This window comes from Pollachius pollachius (assembly GCF_949987615.1).
Source record: "Pollachius pollachius genome assembly, chromosome: 13".
In the NCBI taxonomy this organism is placed as follows: domain Eukaryota; kingdom Metazoa; phylum Chordata; class Actinopteri; order Gadiformes; family Gadidae; genus Pollachius; species Pollachius pollachius.
In genome coordinates, this window is record NC_136946.1 from 19,360,395 (window position 1) to 19,382,501 (window position 22,107).

A 22,107-nucleotide genomic window follows, 5' to 3' on the forward strand; every position below is an offset into this window, starting at 1 on the left:
GTGCACGTGGTGTCACCTGCAGGGTGCGTCTCTTGTTGTCCTCGGTGTGAATCCAGGCTCTCAGGGTGAGCTCCGTGATGAAGATCTGGGCTGCCTTGGCGAACAGCACCGGAGCCTCAGCGCTGATCATCTGGACACAGGGCACCACAGCTGGGTGAGTCTCACACACACCCACTCCCCCCCCACCGCCTTGTCTGACACCATCACATAGGGAACATTCATCCAAAGGATTATAATAATAAGCTAGAATGCTGGTATGGCAGAGGAATCAACTAACTTCTTAATATTGAACTGGATCTACAGTATCACACACACACACACACACACACACACACCTTCTCAGTGCATCACACACTGTGCTCAACAACATTCTCAAAAACAGGCGCACACACAAACAGTTGCTACCGTGTCAAACATCTTGTTTTTATATGTTGCTAGTGATCCTTTGATCTCTTTAAGCTGTTCTTTGTCCTGACACACACACACACACACACACACACACACACACACACACACACACACACCCCTCCGGTGGAAAACCACTCCTGCATGTCCCTTTAATTGACTACTTAATGACATCCTCGCATTTTGTTGTGTTGGGGCTGCCATCTCCTCGGGTTCCACTCATTAGGAGGGCGAGTAGGCTAGGGACCGCATCTACAATCCACGCCTGCAAGATCCACGTTGGTGAATACATTATTTATGAGAAAAACTTTTTATATTGCTCTTTTAAGTGCACCTTCATCATTTATACACACAACAGCATCTCTCTTCGGCATCCCCGACCTCCCCTGCGAGAGATATTGATCGGTAGGGGTGCGTGGGCAGACATTTTGTGCTGCAGGCCTCCCCTCGACCTGCCCCGGCGCTAAGGAGCTGCTTCGAATTATTCACCGATGCAGTGAGGCTTGGCAGTCACCTCTGATGGTGACACAGTGTGACACAGGCTATCACACCCCCCACAAGTGTGAAATACATGGGCACTACTTACTTTAACATACATTTCACACACACCTTTTTTTCAAGCTTTGGCCTTTATTGTTTTTACATTAGCCCTTTATTTTGACCATGACTTCCATGTTATGTTCACTTTAATCCATGTAAAGCGATTTAAGAAAAGGGGATTCACAATTTGTTCTTATATACATATTATGTATTCTATAATCTTACACCATGTAAATCCATGATAGGTCTAGTTCTCTGTCTGGGTGCCGTGACTTGGTTTACCTTGACGTCTTCGTCGAGCTTCATGATCTTTTTGATGCGGGCGAGAGGCAACTCCTGCACGCGAAAATCCTTCTGAAACAGAGCCATGGGGGGTCAAATCATGTCGCACAAACATTGCAGTGCAATAGCAGCAGTAGTGTGTGTGTGTGTGTGTGTGTGTGTGTGTGTGTGTGTGTGTGTGTGTGTGTGTGTGTGTGTGTGTGTGTGTGTGTGTGTGTGTGTGTGTGTGTGTGTGTGTGTAAAAGGAAGTAGGCGTACCACAGTGAGGTTGCGGATCTCCTCCATGACTCGCGGCCAGAAGGACTGCAGGGTCTGCTGGGCATCGGTGCCCCCGGCTCCAAACGCATCTGCAGACATCCTCTACTCTGCTGGAGGAAGAAGAGTCCATCGTTAGTACAAACAGCCTGTCAGGCAGGCAGTCAGGCCACAAGTTCCTTATCCAACATCACTTCCGGCGGGAATACATGTTCCTGTCATTGAGGAGCAGGAGGTGGTCAGACCTCTCCCTCAGAGATGTTGTCACAGGTAATGCCTGATGAAGATCCTTAGAGATCGAAATGTTGCCTGTTAATAAATCCACTTCTAGAGCATTTAAACAGTGTGCAGACCCTCCTTTTTTCTTATATTCAATACTAACGTCTAGCACCTGTGGATTACCTTTGGACGTGCGCACCACCCCTCTTTTTAACAGGTAAAGCCTATCCCACACATGCTCAACGGAATCTTTGCCAAGGTGCCCGATCAAGGAATCCGATCCCAGACAGACGGGTGAAGGGAGGTGGTTCATGCCGTGGGCTAATATTAGAATACACTGGGATCTAAAGCAAGGCCCCTGCCGCCGTCCGCCCATGCCTGACGGAGCGACAGGCCGGCTGCACGCCGGAGAGCGTCTCCGTCACCCTCAGACGGGGCTATTCAGGCAGCTACGTCAGGGAGGGTTGTGGCTCTGTGTGGCTGTCTTTCTCTCTCCCATCCAAACAGCTGAATATTTTTTTACAGCACTGGTAAAATGGTTTATGCTAAAAAAAAGTCCACACACACACACACACACAGCTCTCTCTGAAGACTAGAGGGAGTTTGAAATAGGAACCAGCAGGTTACTATGGCATGTGAGGAATCTGCTCTGGGAATATCAGCATGCCTGCCTGAACAAGCAGAGTGCTGGGGAGGCTACAGGCTGCACTCTCTCACCCCCTTGCTCACTGTGTGCGAGTGTGTGTTTACATGCTTGTGTGTCCCCTACCTTTCCAGCAAAAGACTGAAGTACGAACAAGAGCTCTTGAGAAGTACTGCCTGTGTGTGTGTGTGTTTTTGTGTGTGTGTGATGACTGCCAAAGGCTTTGACAGGGGGTGGTAAGAAATTGACAGGGGCTCAGTCAGAGTGGTGTACAAACCAGTTATGTGGGTCAACACACACAGAGAGAGAGAGAGAGAGAGAGAGAGAGAGAGAGAGAGAGAGAGAGAGAGAGAGAGAGAGAGAGAGAGAGAGAGAGAGAGAGAGAGAGAGAGAGAGAGAGAGAGAGAGAGAGAGAGAGAGAGAGAGAGAGAGAGAGACAAAGCATGGATGTCTCCGGCTCTACTCTAGTTGACCGACTACGATATTGGTACAAAAAACAAAAGTGTTGATTCAAAGATCCAGAGATCCATCCCCCACCCATTAAATAACATGCAGAGAAGGCTGCATGCCGCATACCCCAGGCTGTCAATCACTTTCAAACTGAAAGTAGCCTAAATCGATGATAGCAAATGGCAGTGGAAGGGGGACAGCTTGATGAAAATCAATGGCGGACGCGCTAGTGCTGTGGTGTGCCGGGCCAGTGAGTGACCTTGACAACGGCTCCCCACCGGAGTCCAGTGGCGTTTCAAGGTTGATGGAAATCCTGCAGTCACGAGAACAATCCCAGCATTCCACTGGGCAGAAAGGATTTATGGGAAATTGGGTCCTCTGCCTCGTACCCGAGTGCCGTGTGCTTTTCATGCAGCTCTCCCTACACCGCCTCTTCTAGGTGACTTAATGTAGGGAGAAATAGGTTGCAGTGAAAGACACAGCAGAACAATAGAAGTGGCAATAGAAGAGGATAAAACAACTCCTGCAGCTCAGAGGTTTTGCATCAAGTGAATTGTAGACTGGTCTGTCATTTTTCCAGTAAAAGAAGCTTTAATTTCCAACGTCAGCCGTTTATCTTGTGATATATTGACATGGGGCAACTGTGGGGTTAAACCCAGTATATTGGCTTGTATGTGCATGTTGGCACACACACACACACACACACACACACACACACACACACACACACACACACACACACACACACACACACACACACACACACACACACACACACACACACACACACACACATTGTGACTGTCTCTGACTGGTAGGTTGATATGGATGATAAGACAGTTAACACCATTGCAGGCGACTAATTGCCATGGCAACAGTGCAGGGGCCTCGAGGATACAGTGTACGGTACACTGAAGTAGGCAAAAACAGACATAAATGTATAAAGTTATATTGTGCACAATCTTATTAAGACCTCAAATATGAATATCACACAGACACGCACATGCCTTCTGTGACCCCATGACCCTCAACCTAAATAGACAGGCAGTAATCTGGCGCCCAGAGTGAAAAGGTACATTTTTGTATGGCCATATTTCGAAAGAGTGAAATGATGAAGCAGCCCTCAGGAAGAGCTGGTCTGGAACGTGAGCCAGTGAAAACAATATGTTGAAAATGATACCGTGTATGAAGGAAGGACAGACCTGGCTACACAATAGATATATAGATGACAGGCCCCACCACATAGCGCCTCAAGCAAGCTAGATAGCGTCCTCTACCTCAATCGATACGGCCTATCAGCTTATCAAACTTGTCAATGGTGTGTGTGTGTGTGTACGCGTGTGCGTGTGCGTGTGTGTGTGTGTGTGTGTGTGTGGCAGACATGTGAGAGGCAGAACAGACCGCCTGTCTCGGTCCAACACCTTCTATGGTCTGGGCCAAATGCTAGCCCCGTGAGCACCCCTGCCTGAGGCCTTCTTTACACAAGAGAAAGTATATACTGCCGCCGCTAGAAGCGAATAAATGTCAAGGTTGTGAGGTTTTACCTCGTTTAACAGCCAAAAGAGGTTGATGCAGAGTGGGGAGTCTTTATTTCCAAGCGAGTGTTAGTCTGGTTGTATGGACAGGCTGTGTGTGTGTGTCCTGGAGTTGTCAGCCTGCAGGGCATGCATGTTTGCTGCATTGGTGCTAAGCTGCGGTGCTATATTAGGGTACATTGTGTTGTTCTATACAGTGCATCTCAACTCCTCTCCCCTTCCCTGCGGTTTCATTGTCCTTCCATGGGTCAGATAGAGACGGCGGTGTTGGGTTTCCTGCTGAACGCTGTTCTCTGGGAGGTGCGCTCTCTGCTTCGTTGGCAGTGTCTGACAAGGCATTTATTTTTCTTTCAGGTGATTCTCTCTCCCTCTGCTGAATAAGCAATCATGCTCCCCCTGCTCGGCCTAGTCCAGTACCTCTCCCCCCTCCCACCCTAGCACATTGCATCAAGTAGCAGCATCCCAACCCCTCTCCCCCACAGCACCCTGGCCTCACCCTGGCCTCACCTGCTTCTCGGAATAAGGTTCTTCCACCAGGGTATTGTGAACAGAGAGAACATGGAGTAATTGCCAGCAGCCATATACATAAATGGACGAGTACAGGAGCTCCCTTTCGTTTACTGCATTTTGCCCTTCGACAGCCAGGCATCTAGATGAGGGAAAGTCGCCATATGAGCATGAGTATCAACTTGTCCTTAATGATGGAGGGCAGGTGACCACGACCAGGTGGGGTAGCAGTGGTCACCTTGCCCCTGTTGTTATGGCGCCAGGTCGAGGCGGGGCTGGGGGGAGTAACTCTTACAATTAAACAAACTAAAACAGAAATCAACCACTTGTTCTACTTGCTTGTTAGGGATTGGGACTTGAAAAATAGATGAACCAACATAACTGATCCGACTAATAGGTGACTCAGTGAATAGGTGACTAAACTAAACACTGAGACTGGTGTAGTGTTGTTTACTTAATACCAACTTACCCAGACCTCAACTCAAGAACAAACTTAGATGGGGCTGATGATATGACACGTGAGGAGACATGATATGCACTACAAAGATCATTCAAAAAATATATTGTCAGATATATTTTAAAGGCAAACAACACCTATTAAGTATTTTTTTGATTGGTCTAGATATCCAAAATCATTATTGGTTTATCACATTGATTACAACTAAACTAATTTGTTGAATGAAGAGCGGTCCAAACGACTGTGATAAACATGTCTAATGAATGGCCTTTGATCTCCCCCTCTCTCCCCCCTCGACTTCATTGTCATAGCTGTCAAAACAGCGCATGGACGAGTGCCAAAGAACGACAAATAACTTTTGTCAACTCTTGTCTTCCACAGAGTAAGGGCGATAGAAGGAACCGGAGAAGACCAGAAGAAGAGAAAAGAATCGACTAGCTCATTTCCTGTCAAACGACCACGATGTGACCTTCCGGTCGGTGGGCCTCCATGTCTGCTCTATCTAGCTAGCACATTATTGCGGTGACCACCAAAGTCAATTGGTCTACGGCGCAGGAACAGCAAACACCGTCCTACTCGAACTGTGTAAGACCAGGGCAGAAGGGTTTCGTTTCGTATACTGCTAATCAGGGTATGAACGTGGCGCAACACATACACCACACATGTACTCACAAAGCCTGGGTTTCAGCAGAACTTAGCTTAACCTGTCACAGTGCAGCACAACAAGCTCAGGAAGAGGTTATGAAACCTTTAGCGCTGCTCTATCTGAAGTGCATACAGTAAAGCAGAACCACTGTGTCACAACAGCAACGCTTCTCACATTCAAGACCGAAATGCGGGTATTGCTCCCTGCCTGTTAAAATACATTACTTCAGTTAAAAACTAAATGCTAAGGATCACGTGTTGTAATGTTAAACAAGTACGGGTGTGTAATGTTAACTATGGAAATAAGGGCAAAAATAACTAAAATAGTAACAAAATTAGGCAAGACGTAGGAAAAAAAGACTAGGACAAGAGTAAAGAACACGCCATGGGGTATTTTTCAAACTGTAGTCCTGATTCGTAAAGCGCTACATAAGTTTAACCAACAGTCATCGCCATTGCTCATTCATTGTTCTCCGCCAAGTCAACACTTACCCACCAGAAGGGTAAAGTGTTGGCATGGCTACAGTACACCAGGTAAATGATCTACTTTGACAAAACATTAAAGTTAGAGAAGTTAGATTCTGAGTCAGGAATTACACATTAACCACAGCAGGGCCATAAACCGGTGTGACACTCTCATAGCGAATACACTGTACTCGAGTAGCCTTTGCTTTGCTGGAGAAAAAAAACAAGTTTGTGCGGCTTTTGCACTAGAAAGACACAAAGGCCATATCGCCGGGCCGGCTTTGACCTGCAACGAGGCCATGAGTCCGACCTTGTCTCAGTCCGATAGAGTCAGAACAACCAAACAGCCCTGCAAACTTTGCCCTTGGTTCTGCTTCAAGCCAACTCCAGGAAGTGCTAGTCACTGATCCACCAAGGTCATTCAACAGAGAGGAGAGACAGACCATAGAGGGAGGAGGGAGATTGAGTGGAAAAAGAAAGTGGTCAGAGGACGGGGGGGTTGTGGGGGAGGTTAGAGGCCCTTGTCTTCAACTTTCACTGCAGCACCTGAGTGACCCCTGTCATGCTAGCAGTATGTACTGTCTGTGTACCTTTTGTTAGCAATAATAAATAAACTTTGGCCACCTAGGTTTTTGTACTTTGTGTACTTAAGTTTACCCCTCGTGCTCTCCCGCCCGGTGGCTCTCTCTCCCCCGCTCTTTGTACTCTCACCGCTCCCCTCTCGTCTCCCCCTCGCCGCGGAGAGAGAGACTGCGGGAGGCGCGCTAACATTCCTGTGACCTTCATCCGATGCGAGGGCCTATTCTCTGTCGTCAAAGTGGGCTGGGCTTAAGGCAGCTACCTGCAGATTCCTCACTGGGAAAAAAAAACGGCTTAACCCCTACCCACCTCCCCCCCATGGCTCTTAGCAGTGCCTCCATGGACGACGCACGCATCCATTAAACTACCATGGCAGCAAGGGCAAAGGGCCGCACATGACGCAGCTGTGGTCACCTTGGCCACCGGCTAGGAGACTACGCTACGCGGGTGGCGTGTTTTTGTTAGCCGTGTGTGTGTGTGTGCGCGTGTGGCTTGCAGTTGCTAATTTATTTATGCTTGTCGCCAGATGTGCCTATGGCGCAGGGTAAACCACAGATAATATTCAAATCTAATGCAGACACCCGGCCAACCTTCAGAACTGGCGGCAAGGGACTTCAACTTAAGAGTTATTTTTAGTCTCCCCCTCGCTCTCCCCAAAGGGTATTGGGTTTAGTCAGAGGAACTAGTGGAAACCTTCAATTAGGTAGGAGGGAAAAGGAGTTAAACGGAAAGAGGGAAGAGATGCCCTCCCAAGATTCTTTCACAAGACATCAGATCAAACCAGTGCACTCTCCCTCCCTCCCCAGTCCCCATCCCTGAATGTGACAGGCTGGCATTCTGTGTCTTCCCAGGGTCGGACATTGTGGGGGGATGGGGGGGGGTCCAGCTGCACATCGAAACCCATTGATATCCACAATTACTAGATGAGGATGATGATTGAGGAACAACCAGAAAGGAAAACTTAGCAAGGACAGCATTGTACTCTGCATCACTGCATGTGCCAGATAAAAAGAACAGGATTTGAAACAGCAACACCTGGAGGCGAGAACAACCACAGACCTGAAGATGAGAGTGTGATCGTCACAAAATACAGAGATACTTTATGCTATGACAAAAGCCACAAACAAACACAGCGAGTCGAAACAACTGAAACACACACACAAACAGCGTATATACACGCACACACACACACACACTAAAATACAAAAACACAGAACTAAATACTGATACAGATAACACAACTTGACATGACATAGTGTGTCTTCACCAGCACAGGGGCCTCTGTGAAACACTAAATCCGAATGCCGGCCCCATCGATGCAGCGCCGAAGTGACACTTGAAGGACAAGTAAGGGGGCAATGAACACAAGCCAACCACCGCTACAAGCTCCGACCGGAAAAACAACAGACGGAGAGAGAGCGGACTCAGATACAAACACCAGAGAACAGTCTGAGAAAGACAAACAGAACCTATCCAGCTCTGCATTTGCTACTTTGTCTGCGTCTGTTAGTTTTTGGGTTTGTTTTGCAGACTTACCCCCGTGTGTCCTTCATGGCGAGTGGTTTTGCCGTGTCAGGGTGGAAGGGGGCGGGGGACCGGACAGAGCGGAACAAGAGAGCTGAACAAGACTCCTTGAGAGGAGAGTGAGAGGAGGAAAAATCAGGGGCTGATAAACTCTCTCCCGACCCCTCCACTTCCTGCAGCCCCCACCGCCTCTCGGCACTACACAAAAGGCATTCTTGCTCCACTCAACGCCATCCCAAAAAAAAGAAAAAGAAAAAAAAGAATACGCTCCAGCTTGGACACACAGCGTTCCCCTCCCTCGGTACCCCTCCCCCCTTGTATCTATTACTCTCTTTTTACACATTGCCTTGTCTGCTAGACCACCCCCCCCCCCCAGCCCTCCCTTCCCTCTCCTTTCCCCAGTCAACCCACAGCCGTCACTCTCCTGTTGGTGCCCTCGGATGGTCCCATAGCAAAGTTGTATGTTTCTTGTCTTTTTTAACTCTATGGCGTGTCCCCCTCCCCATAACACTGCTCTGTGAGATGACCCCTGCAGCGCTAAAGGCCGCTTTAAGAAGAAAGCCAAGAGGAGAGATTATAAATTAGAAAGCCAGCAAAGCAGCAGGCAATCAGCACAGCGCCACTCCCGAGTCCCGGACAAAATCTCCTTCAGCCTCCTTTCCCTTTAACTTTGAAGAGTAGTCAATCTAGCCTGCTACATGGACCTAAACCCCGCCTCGGGCCCCAGCAACCGGCCCACTCTGACGCATTCCACCAATGACACAGGAAGGTCCTTGTGTCCCATTGGCTGCCACACCGACCCATCAGGGCTGACACGTCCTCCCAGCTCCTCCTACCTCCCGTCTGCCCAACCCCCTTTCACAGAGAGACAACTTCCTGTTCTAAGTTACCTTGAGCCGCAGGATAGGGGTCAGGGAAAAGAAAAGAGGAAGAGAGAGAACAGCAAAGAATAGAGACCCAAAGAGCAGATAAAGTTGTGGAAAGCGTCCGAGGGTGTGCGCGTTTGAAAGGGTAGCTGGTATGTGGTGTCGTCTTGCCTCTGCATGGTGTCTCCTCTGGCTGCTCTCGCTTGACTCGCGGCTGGACGGAGAAGAAAGGAACCACAGGCTGCTCTCTGACAACTGCTCTCTGCTTATTTACAATGTCAAACTAAATGTCTCCCTCAGCCCCGCCTCCGCTCTGCTGCTACAGGCTGGCTGCCCGGTGATGCAGACAGCCAGGCTGCACTACCACTGGCTGACAGAAGTGTCAAGATGGATGCCGCATGTTGCAGCCACATGATTTAGAAGTGCAAAGGCATACCGGGCAGACGCCGCTGTCTCATACGTGCGCGTGCACTCAAACGCACATTTTGTCCTTGCTCTCTCATTCATCCTTGCTCACAGTCACAGGTAAACACCAACATTCAGCCTTTAGCAAGGATGAGCACTGTATTAAATAGTTTGTTAGTGTGTATATTAACATTGAGAGTCAATATGCCTCAAGGGGTTGATGTTTATTTTTTAAGCCAAATTAGTCAACGAGTCAATTGAAGTCATTTAACATTTATCATTACTCATGCCTACATATCCTTCAACTTATCAGACGCAAACAGGCCATTTCAAAAGGTCTTTCTTAAAACAAACAAAACTTTGGTGAGGTTACAATATCAACCAGGTAGCAATGCAAGAAAACAAACCTGTAATATTGTTCTGTTTGTGGGTAAACAAGATTGAGGAGATATGGGCTAAAGACTGAGAACACAAAGACATTGTTGTATGACCCCAAAAAGATACGCTCACAGCAAAAAATGTGATCACAAAACCATGTGTGCAATATCCTATAGCGTCCTTCTGGTAAGCTGGCCACTGGTTGGAAAAGGTGCGTTGCACTCAATGATACAAACATGGCCCTTCTTAACACATTAACGGTGCACTGCACAGGCACATTAAATAGTCAGGAATCATAAGACATAGGGGATGTTCATCAACGAATGTTCCCGAACAATAGCTTATAGTAAGGGACTGGTGCTGAGGATGGTGGAAGTGACCGTCAGCTTATCCTGCATGTAACTGCAAGTTCCCCCCCCATAGGGAGAGAGAGCAAAGCTAGTCCATCAATGAGCACACTAGAAGAGGTGATGGGGGGGATGGGAACCGGAAGGATGGATAAGGACGTAGAGGAGATCCACTACAGAACAGGAGGGATAGAACAAGAAGTGAAGAGAGACTCTAGAGAAACAAAGCTAAATGCTCCTTCTATTTTGGTGCAGGAACGAGAGCAGGCACGTAGCTGGCCGGTTAATGATTAGAGAGGAGGCTGCACAAAGATTAATCTATTTTAGCAGTGAGGCTACCCAAAATGCCTCCATGATGACATCTGACAAGGTCAAAGCAGGAATGGAAAAAAAGACCTTCCCATGACTTCTCCGCCTCTAGGAGGGCTATGTTTACCATCGCCAACACTGTTTAGACATAAACATTCACAATCCGGGTTTATTGACTTCATAAACACACAGCAATATAGCCATTATGCATTAATTTAAGTACACAAAAAGATGCATGCCTTCTGTATGTACAATTGACGGGCCTAAATAAAGAGGAGAAAGCATTAAGTCGTTTAAATCCAGAAATGCCATTAAAAACGATTAATTATTTTCAAAATAAAGAAATGATTGAATGAAAACTTCTCGAGGGAGAAAGAGTTGATACTGGAAAAGTCTTGATACTGTTAATAATCTACTTCCCACGGTACGCAAGGACAGAACTTTGTGAACTGTACCAATACCAAGTGCAATGCACTCGTGTCTCAGAGAGCTGTTTATTTATTAGCTGTATTAAGAGTTGGTGAAGAGCAAAAAATACAATCCAATGTCAATATTTAAGGGTTGAGATTATAATTTGAATAATATCAAATAGTGTATTCCGTAGCTGTAATGATCCAACTCTGTATATTCCATCATAAACATTTACATATGTAGCTAGTGTATCATCCACAAACTTGGGAATACATAACCATTTATGTACATGACCGTTCATTAAAGAGTGTATGTATAAATGAAATACAATATGCCCAGTCGTTATTAGGATAGAAGGGGCACAATAAACAAATTCTAGCTAACGCCGGGGAATCATACCATGTAACCTTTATTCACTGCTAATATTGGTTTTGAAAGGTAAACACATCCACTGTATTCCTCCGGAATGCATGAGATACCGTTGCCATTAAAGATCTAATAATTTTAACTGGATGCTCCTAGAACAAAGTTGAGCCGTAAGCGATGGTTTGTTGGCCAAACATTAGCGAGCGTTCATTGTTGTCTGATCCTAGCTAGCTCAGGGGATCTTTGTGTTAGCTCGGTTCAGATACACCTTATAGCGTTTGCTCACACTGGGCATCAAGGGTCTTTTTAACCGAATTTGCCACTGGACAAAGCATTGCCCCCCTAATGAAAGTTTGCAAAGCTTTACAGAGCTCGGAAGAAGTAGTCTAACCAATAAAGACAACGTTTGTATCTGTCCTTCAGACCAATCAAACCTCGGACTAGATTCCACCAATCAAGGTTTTTATGGCCAAGTTCGCTCAGCCACTGGCGCCATTATGGATCCAACACGACTGGGCAGTTCATTCGACAATTAAACAAATGAGAGCCAAAATGGTGGCGCCACCGTGTCAGTTTCTCGCCCGCCTCTGATCCCTCTCGCGGGCCACCAATAAGCGCCTCAGAGAGCGAGGAGGGAAATGGCGCCTATGTTCGTCTTCCAAAACAATCGTCTATTGGTCAAGAAGAGCAAATGAAAATACGCGGATCAATTGCCGCTTCTTTCACTCAAACCGGCATACTTTCTTGTCATCATTTTACACACAAATACATTTTTAGGTCTTACTCACTTTCTTTTGCGTGTTCGAAGAGAAGTCCGCCTGAGTCTATTATTTATTTTATTTAGCAAACAACGGGAAACAAGATGGCTTCTATTCGAACCGGAAATAGTTTAACGTACGCACGTAGTGACGTCGTCGTTTACCCTACATGGACGGCATGCATGAGCTTGTGTAGAATGCAGAGGTCGCGGCAAGGTTCCTCATAAATCATAGTTTAAATATTACTATATATTGCTGTGCAACAAATCATTTGATTTAAACCTTTTTTTTTTACATACAACTCATATTTTCAACAATAAAAACGACCCTTGAGGCACAGAAGTGTTTGTAGAAATAAATGAATGTTATTGTTTAACAACACATTTAATAGCACAAAATGTTGATTTCCTTCAAATACTGAAAGTAAAATGCAAAATTAGGTAATCAATGCAAATAAAGCAGAAATTCAAAACACAAATCAATTTAGCAATAACTAAATTATCAGAAAAATGTAATTATTTTCTTGCAACAAGTTCTAGGAGGGTTGAGGTGATTTTGTCCAGACTTGAGTGCTGCTGGCCCCTGGGCCTCCGATATCCTTGCTCCCGGTGGGAAGATGGGGATGCTGAGCGACCGCCTAAGAACTCGGGAGAAGCTGATGGGTATTCGCAGCGGTCCCCGCGTTCCTGGAAGCGGTCCCCGCGTTCCTGGAATCGGCCCCCGTGTTCCTGGAATCGGCCCCCGTGTTCCTGGAATCGGCCCCCGTGTTCCTGGAATCGGCCCCCGCGTTCCTGGAAGCGATCCCTCTGGTCCTGGAAGCGGCCCCCCAGGTCCTGGAAACGATCCCCAGGGTCCTGGAAGCGATCCCCCTGGTCCTGGAAGCGATCCCCCTGGTCCTGGAAGCGATCCCCCTGGTCCTGGAAGCGATCCCCCTGGTCCTGGAAGCAGTCCCGGGGACGGGCCGGCCCCTCTGGCTGAGGGCTGTCTGGGGCTCTTTGCTGCCTGACACCTCCGAAAACCTCTGGAAGAGGGAAATATGCGGAAAGGCTTAACATGGCTGGAAATATGATAAGATTGTATCGATGGCGGTGCACCTCATGGGTTTAGCTCGGCATCTAAATGCACACATGAGAAGTGAAAAACCTTGAATGGAGGGGTATAATGTAAGCTAAAGAATTTGAGATAAAATAAAATATTAAAATCCCCTTAAAATATATATTTATTTAATATAACTGTCAGGCACCAGCACGTTTCATCAAATCCGAAGGAGGTGGCACCGGTGATAGATATGGATTACACATATTGATAGATGGCGTACCCTCGTATCGCTGTCTACTTGAAACGTTAGAGTCCGAGTGGATGGGACGCTGGCGTTCCTGGAATCTCTCGTCAGACGGGCCTCCTTGCTCTTGCTCCCGCTCCTCTTCCTTCCAACCCCTGGGATCCTGGGATGACCGTGGGTGGGTTTCCATGGGCCTCCGCTGCATCCCCTCCCTGAAGGCCTCCCTCCCAGGTTCTGCCCGGGGAGGCGAGGGAGCCCGTGGAGCCTCGCTCCTGTGGTTGTAGTCTCTGGAGATGGGCGCGGAGTCCGGTCGGTTCTGCTACAACGAGGCATGAGGATAGAGTGGGATCACATTAACTATTGACTGAGTGATGAAATCAAATGTTTTGCATGAGTTGCATGAGTGCATTCATTCGTTCGATTTATGAATTGCACTTCGCAGAGCACTTCATTGCGATTGTGTAAACAAACCCCATTGCTCCTTTCTCCCTTCCTACAGAAGTGTCGCTCTTCAAAACAAGCTAATGACCATGGCACTACAGAGGAGATAAGTGAAAAGGAAAGTAATTAGTAGTTCAGTTAGAAATCTCTACCATGAAGAGACTGGGGGGTTAGAATGGGTAACACCTCTAAACTAATGAAGTTTAAAATGACATGTTTTTTCTTTACGTGTATAGGATCCAGCTACTTCACTGATCCCCCAAATTTCCCCAGAGGGATTAATAAATGGTTATCTTGATTCCTACTGCCTCAAGAAACATGAAGGTTGGGCTACTAGGAGACCCCGAATTCCCCTGCAGATGTGCATGGTGAGCAAGCATATCTCTGTAATGGTCATGTTAAGGACTAGCGTCAGGGTGTGTGTCCCGGGCTTTCGCTCACAGTAAGCTGGGATAGACTCCAGCTCACTACAACCCTGATCAGGAACATAATGTGTACTATATGTAGATTAAAATAAATGAAAGATACTGCAATGGACCTTTTATAAAGGCCATGAAGATCCACTACTAGAAGGCATGGTGATCTGGATAGGAATAGAACACATACCAAAATCTTCTCTGACTTTTTGGCTTGGAATTCCTTCAGGAGATTACAAAGTCGGCTCTTGAGGAAGTCCGCCTCTTCCCCATTTTCAATCTCAATGTTTTTCTAGAAAGAAACCAAAGAAATACATGCAAAAATTGAAATGTTATTTCCATCCAACAAGCGGTGCCGGTCGGAAATTTAAATGCATATTTAAATGCTTACCAATAAATCAAACACTTTCCCGCCGTCTTTTGCATTTTCAACCTCTCTCTCTGGGTAGCTCTCATTTTGATACAGGCTCTAAAAACACAAAAAAAATTGTTGCCTGAAAGAGAAGCATGCAATTGAATACATTTCAAAGTTATCATAAGAATAAGTATTGACACCTGTGATTGGGTGTATGGGTCGGGCCTTTGGGATCCATGGGCTTCGTGCCTTTCCCTGCTCCCCTGCCTTGATGGACCAGGTTCCTCAAACGTCATATATCTATCCGAGTCCATTAACCTGGGAACATAAATGAACCATCATGTATACATTAGAATGTGTAGTCCTTGGATTTGTCTAATTTAGCATTGAGTATTTAATCTAAATCAACAAATTGATTAATCACATTCGCTTTGACCCTTCCATCTCCTCTTGAGTAGCATCAGAGAAGCGGCTCTTTCTCTTCCTGGCCTCCTGGCTGCTGGCATTTCCTTGAAGGAAGCGTCTGAAGGTCTCTGGGATCTCAGACATCCCTCGGCCCCCTTCTGGCGGCATCTGGTATGGGGCTGCTGCTCCCCTAGGTGGACCTGCCTTTTTGTTACGCAGGGCTCCGACCATTTCAAACAAATAATCTCTCTCTTGCGGCTGGTCGGTGTTCCTCCTGGGCTCCGGGTCACCATGACGGTCCTGATCTGGGTAGCCCTGTGCTCTTTGGCCATGTCCATCTTGGTAGGACTCTTCAGGAGCTGGAGTCCCTCGTCTCATCTCATCATTGAAGTGGCTGCTCTCGTGGGGGCGGTCGACGGCCCCTCGGCCAGGGGCCTCTGGAGGATACCGGGGTCCTTGTGAGGTTCCGCCTGGACGGTGTCGCTCGGCACCTCCCGGCGGGTGGGCGTACGGGCCGGCGCCGCCTGGATGCCTGTCTTGCGGGTCAGGTGAAGGATAGGTCACCCTGTCAGTGGCGGCAGCGTCGTTTGCACGGGCCCTTTCGCGCCGGAGTTCCTCCGTGTAGAACTGCTTGAGGGGGTCGCTTTCTGGATGTGGTCTTCTGTACGGAGACGCTTCTCTGTGGGGCGTCTCTTCCGCAAAGCCATGCATGGGACGGGACTGGACTGCATGTGGGATTGGATGATCTCTGTACCCACCGCCCATAGGATCTTTGGGGTGGTCCCATTGATAATCAGAGTCCATAAACTCTTGTCTGTCGTGGTCGTTTTCCAAATAACCTTCCCGTTCAGGACTACGGCGAGGCTTGCGTCTATGCTGAAGCCCTCTACCCTCTTCTTCTGGGCCGAAGTAATGGTCGTCTGGGTGAAAAGGCGGTGGCTGTCCCTGGTGTTGGGGGTAATGGCCCGGCTGACCCTCTGGTCCTGGGTAACGCGGGACGAGGTGCCCTGCATTCTGGGGAGCTTTTTTGTGTCTTTGCTTCTGAGGAACTGGACATTGGAACGGAAGCAGAATTGAAGAAACAAAGAAGCTCAATTAACTAAATTTATTGCCATCTGAAAAGCTTGGGTGAAATGTCGGTTAGAATATTTATTTTCTTATTGACGACATTTAAAGCATCAGATGGTTATTGAACCATTGGCTTACAAATATAACCTTTTCATCCATACAACAATCCTGGTTAAACAACGAGGAACATACCTCTGATGATGTTGGATTTGCCCTCATTTCTTCTCAATGGCTGAAACAGATATCAGTAAAAACTTAAAATCTCACCGAGTAAGCATTGATTGAACTGATTAATTTTCTACCCATCAGGGATGTTGGGTAAATGTATTTAGCTCACCCTCGGTGTCCCTCGACCGTCCTGCCGTTCTACGACCTCCGACTTGGCTCGTATGACCTTTGCTGGTTGGTTAAAACTGGTTGAAGGGTCCCAGGTCACCAGGTCTTTCCGTTGTGACATCTGTCATACGAAAAGCTTTTTTAAAAGGAAGGAACTTTTTCTTTTTTTATAACCTTCAGTGGTGAAAACAAAGTGAGAAAACATGGTTCAACGTCATTTTGCCTACCAGATATTTCTGTCTGTGTTTGCGCCCAATGATGTGGTTGATCATGTTGGGTAGATTAGCCTCCAGGCTACATAGCCGACAGTTGTATCTCGGGCCGGGCTGAGGATCATTGGCATCCGAACCGATCACCTCCTCCAGATGACTTAAACCTTAGAAAGTAGGTCATTCGAAACTAATAAATAATTGTTCATTCACATTTTATCCCCTTTGAAGGAATATAAGAGAATAAGTTATTTAATTTATTCACCAATGATGGGTTCATCCAGGTTCAAGTATTGTAAATACTGCATGATGTCTTCAAAGTCCGGAACAATGTGATTCCTAACGGAAAAACCTGATTAAGCAGAAAGGCGGCAGTTAGATAGACAACTTCACCCAATATCGATATGTTACGCAAGTGATTTGTTTTGTTTAGTGCTTCAGATAATGTATATTTGTCATTAGTAGCTAGGTTTAATGTACAAAACTCAATCTAATAAGAGTTGACAGTAGCAAGGAATTTTACACTTTGGCTTGAGAGTAAGAGATGTTGGATTGGCATTCCATTTAGAAAATCACCAAAGTACTACCTCTTTCCTTCCAATCATTAAATGATGAATGGATGGATCTGAAAACACTGGCCTTACGATTGGATCCATGTTTTGTTAATTGTTATTGTCAAGTATAAACTCCATGAACCAATTTTAGTACACAAAAGCACCATTGTTTCTCTTATCGATTTGCGTTACAAAAAACAAAGCTCCCTTTAAATATGGAAAAGGTATCAACGTCTTGCCCAAGAGACGTCAGTGGTTTCAGAGCTAACATCCAGAAACCTGCATTCCTTCATGTGTTGCAAAATCCAGAATACTTGAAAAGCATTTTCTGACTCACCTCCTCCTCCTATAATTGTTACATAATCAATTGACCCCATATTCAATTTCTGATTGGTATGTGGGCAAGCCCCTCTGCATCAATGCACTAAAAGGCTGACAGATCCCCAGTTTGATGATCCAGAATACATTTGGTCTGATTGGGTTCAGCAACCACCAGAGTCCTCAAATGCTGATCCAACCAACTACTACCAAGAGAGTCATGAAGGTACTCATCTCCAGACCAAGTGCCATTTTCTGTTACCCAACTTGGGTTTCATAATACGCATAGCTTTGATTTTGAAGTAGCACATAAAAAAAGTGCTTAATGCATAAGCACAAAAAGGTTCAGGTGCCAAGAATAATGACTTGACTGAACAGTGTCTTCAGCCACTTATTAAAATGTCTCCACGGGCCCAGCTTTAGAGATCTCCTCAGGGAGGAAGCTGCGTGGCCTGGCAGCAGTCCTCCCTCCCAGAAAGCTTTGTTCCCAACAATGAGAACATCCTGTGTGGAGCCGGTGTTAAGTAGTGTCTGAGGAACATATTTTGGGAGGCATGGGTTTCAGTGGTAAGTCAGTTAGGTATAGAAAACAAGAGGAATGGACAAACTTGAGAGTTGCCCGCAGGACCATTTTTGAACCAGTGGTCCATTCAGATAATTGTTCCTGATGATTGAGCCAAGGCATGATCCCTCAAGCTTTGAGCATGAGCAGGATTCTTCCAGCGCAAGGAAAGGAGCCGTGTATTGGGAACGATTTCTGAGGATCTGGGCTAATCAAAACCTTTAGACTTTATAGCCTATCAAGTTTTGTGTGTCATGTGGTCACATAGGGAATGATCAGTCTGATGAATACGTATAAATTACATATGATTCAGACATCTGATGATTTAGTTGAAGAACCGCAAAACTTCCTGCTAGGATACAGTGATGTATCCTTGGTCCCCAAGATCATCTGGTGGCCGAATAACATCATTGTCTAACCGCTTGAGCAATGCGACGGTTGGAGCAGCGAGTAAAACATATGGAGATATAGGCAAGGAGTATGAGTGTGCTCAGTCCAAATGCTAAGGACCGAGAACTGCCGTCTGCCAAGGACCCAGTGGAGTTGGATAAGGGTGGGGTGGGGGGTTCCACGCAGCTAGAGCAGGATGCGGCCGGATGGCCGAGTTTTTAACACTATATTCTTTCCAGAGTTATCCATGGATGTCCTGACACATTGTTCAGAGATCTTCATACACAACAACATAGGTTACATGACTTGGGAATTGACGATGCAACAACATTGCTGCATGTCAACGGACACCGTCTAAATCCCTCTAAGTTTGAAATTGCAAAGATGTTTCCGCTTCTCTCTGACAAACTGAGATCTTGTTCTCATGCGGTGGCAGCTGCTCAGGAGTTAGCGCAAATCACCACAGAAGGGGAGGGTTTGAAATGCATAAACTGCATACCATTAAAAAATAAAATGTGACTGCAGTCAATTAGTCCAGTTACTTCTCCAGAAGGTCACTTTGTTGAGGGTGAAACGTTACCAATTGCCATTGAAGAATCCAAGTCACTTCACTTACCTTTGCAGTAAAACTGCCCCTTTTCACATACATTTTCAAAATGTCCTGCGCACATTACTAGAGCCGTGTCATATAACCCAGAGTTTAGTTCAGGTTTTTTTTATAGTTCTCATTTATTATTGTGAACTGTGGTTTTTGTGCAAATTCAGTAAGATCCGACCAAAAAATAAAATAAACTGAATTCTGTGATAGGGTTGGCCAATACAGTTCTATCCTCTTCAGATACTTTTAACTCATAAATATAATTTACTTAGAGGATATATTACACAGTGGTACTATTAAGCACCGTGTTTTACCGTTAAGCTGCACAGATAATCTCATCCTAGGGTAAAATGGAGCCGGTATGTGCAGGCAGAGGTTAAGAACTACTTACCGTTCGCGACCAAAGCTTCCTCCTTCTGCCATGGGAAGAGGGAGAGCAATAGAAACAAGTCAATCAATGCTCACTTAACTGGCCACTGGCTAGAGTGGCCGAACTCACCCCGTCTAGAACAGAGAAAGGGTTATATCACGGTAACAAACATATTTACCAAAGCTCTATAGCAGGTGTGGTAAAGTCAATCCATTTATAAACACACCATGAATGACTTGGCGTTTAGGTCAAGTCGTCAAGATTTCAGTATCAGGGAACAACCTTATGGGAATATTATTTTTCTGGTTCAATCCTCAGAACAGGTGATTGATTCAATGTGCATGGTAAATAAATAAATTTAAAAAAATATGGATAATCGCACAAAATTGGATATACAGTTTGCGATACGATGTGTAGAACACAATGCATGTTCACTTTTGGTAATACACTGCATTTCACTCAGTAGTGGACGTAGTCCATGCAACTTTTTTGCAGTAGTAGCTCTTTCCAGTCTGAGAATGTCCCACCGTCTGATGGACTTAACATGTATCAGCGGCTGGCAGGTACAGTAATGGGTCCATCTTGACAATCACACCTTGATGATGCAGAGGGAGGCAAGCTTTCAAGTTGGATGCATCTACGCTCCTGCCCTCAACTTTGGTCCCATGCTTCTCAGAAGAGGAGCAGCACACAAGCGTCCAAAGGGTGTTTCCCTGCAGGGAGGCTGAGCAGGCTCATTCAAGTCTGTGGAAGACACCCCCTGGGCATCTCTCTTTGAACGTGCGCCAGGCATTTCCCACTTAGAATGGACCCCAGAGCAGACACAGAATGTACTGGACAGGTTAGGTCTCCAGGCTGTCATGGGATTGAAAGGTGTTCTCCCAAAAGGGGGTCTTGGGGGGTTAAAGTACTGGAATGTCCTTCTTGTCAATGCAAACCCAATAGGACCATCAGAAGTTTCAGAAGAGGGATAGATGGAACATTGATCAACTGTTGGAAGTGCGTGTTTAGAAAAACTGTACTCATTATGTACACACCAGAAAGAGGCAAACATTTATTTTACACCTACAATTCTAAAAAATACGAAGAAGAAAACTATAGATATTACAGGGTGTCATCTGCATATTCTTACCATCAGCTGTTGGCCAACTTATGATCAAAAAAGTTGGAAGAGTGGGGAAAATACTTGAGGAACATCCATGTTTGCTTTCATTTTTGTCTTGGCATTTCTCAACACACTTCTTTATCTGACTCGGCCAAGAAATCAGTATGAATCACTGATAAGGCAATGAGATCCAAAGGAAAAGAGATCTATACACACACACACGATGGGAAGTCCAACAAAAAAGAAGGAATAAGAAATATATCACACAAAGGAAGAGGAAAGACTGTAGGAGAAGGATACATTTGACCAGCAATAGTACTTGAACAGAATGATCCAACAAAGAAAATACATTGTTGGACTGCATTCATTTCGGTTGATCACAAAATACACAGCAATTATGAATATCATAGCATTGGTGGAAAAAGCTTTAGTCAACCTCAACATATCCACCGTCTTGGCGACCGATTGCTACAAGCATGCCTCAAATGTTGGTTGACAGATCCCTGAGTGCAGCAGAAGGCTATATTGGGCGACGATTGACATCACGAGAAGGTGTGTAAAACGGGACGACGTTTGCATACATCGGTCTGTTGGTGATTTGTTAATTCTGTAAAGGCACACTGGTTAACGATTGATTACTGTAATTATTTGAAGAACACAATTTGAATAATGATCATAACATGCGTCGTCCATATCGAGTTGTTGTAACCAGTTAGCAACATCCAATATAAGTGGCAATTCAATGAATGTTTACCTTTATATGTCCTATGGTCGTAAGGTGTATCTTATACAACGTCTCACTCCGTATGGATTTGACGCACGACTGTAAGAAAAATAACAATATCAGCAACAACATGTAACATGGGCTATTATGCCCTCCCCATCCTCCATCAAAGTTGATATACAACATGTTTCCGTTTTGACAGCAATTGGCGCTAAATAAAGTTGATATTCAATATGTAATTTAGATATTTATCCATTCATATTATACCGTTGTCAAATATCTTACCACACAATCAATGAAGTCGATTGGGACCTCAATCTCGTAGGGAGTCTCGAGACCCTCCATCCTTGCTGTCTGAAGCTAACGTTAGCCCCGCTGGTTAATGTGTTCGCTTAAAGGACTACCACACCCAAACCCCTTATACACGGTCAACAATTTGAAAATGAAATAGACTAATAATGAGGTACATGTAAAGCCCACTCGAGTCGAAAGTGATTGTTCAGAATAACAAAATGTGCTAACATTGCTAGGTTTAATCCAGCTAACCACTAGCTACTTCCTTTGTAGCGCAGGACGCCAAGCGTCGCGAAAACATCGTATGCCGCCTAGAGGACAGGTCCCCAATTGC

At 45.8% G+C, this 22,107-nt stretch overlaps 2 protein-coding genes across 6 annotated transcripts in view; both read right to left on the reverse strand.

The window, feature by feature from the left end:
* The window catches only part of nfyc (nuclear transcription factor Y, gamma), a gene marked incomplete at its 3' end in the record, with an annotated part of 10,265 nt that extends 652 nt beyond the window's left edge, over nucleotides 1–9,613 (reverse strand). Inside the window, exons 1-4 of the mRNA XM_079749860.1 lie at nucleotides 9,544–9,613; nucleotides 1,486–1,592; nucleotides 1,228–1,299; nucleotides 17–130 (exon numbers count right to left, since the gene is read on the reverse strand). Coding sequence (XP_079605986.1) covers nucleotides 17–130; nucleotides 1,228–1,299; nucleotides 1,486–1,584 — 285 coding nt within the window. The 5' untranslated portion in view covers nucleotides 1,585–1,592; nucleotides 9,544–9,613. The remainder of the gene's footprint in view (nucleotides 1–16; nucleotides 131–1,227; nucleotides 1,300–1,485; nucleotides 1,593–9,543) is intronic.
* A 3,104-nt stretch (nucleotides 9,614–12,717) lies between these two features.
* On the reverse strand, nucleotides 12,718–22,036 carry LOC307085018 (uncharacterized protein). 5 transcript variants are annotated; one of them, XM_079749635.1, is made up of 13 exons: nucleotides 21,765–22,036; nucleotides 21,510–21,578; nucleotides 19,672–19,696; nucleotides 17,124–17,210; nucleotides 16,877–17,025; nucleotides 16,651–16,770; nucleotides 16,506–16,545; nucleotides 15,265–16,294; nucleotides 15,041–15,158; nucleotides 14,877–14,954; nucleotides 14,676–14,777; nucleotides 13,665–13,944; nucleotides 12,718–13,367 (listed from the first exon to the last, which is right to left on the reverse strand). In XM_079749635.1, exons 1-13 carry the CDS (start codon nucleotides 21,822–21,824, stop codon nucleotides 12,862–12,864), a joined length of 2,664 nt encoding a protein of 887 aa, XP_079605761.1. In that variant the 5' UTR covers nucleotides 21,825–22,036; the 3' UTR covers nucleotides 12,718–12,861. The 5 variants fall into 5 exon arrangements, with proteins under 5 accessions (XP_079605761.1, XP_079605760.1, XP_079605762.1 ...); XM_079749634.1 differs by having other exon boundaries at nucleotides 13,665–13,947; XM_079749636.1 differs by having other exon boundaries at nucleotides 13,665–13,947; nucleotides 20,783–21,578; nucleotides 21,765–21,836.
* Between the last annotated feature and the right edge of the window lie 71 nt (nucleotides 22,037–22,107).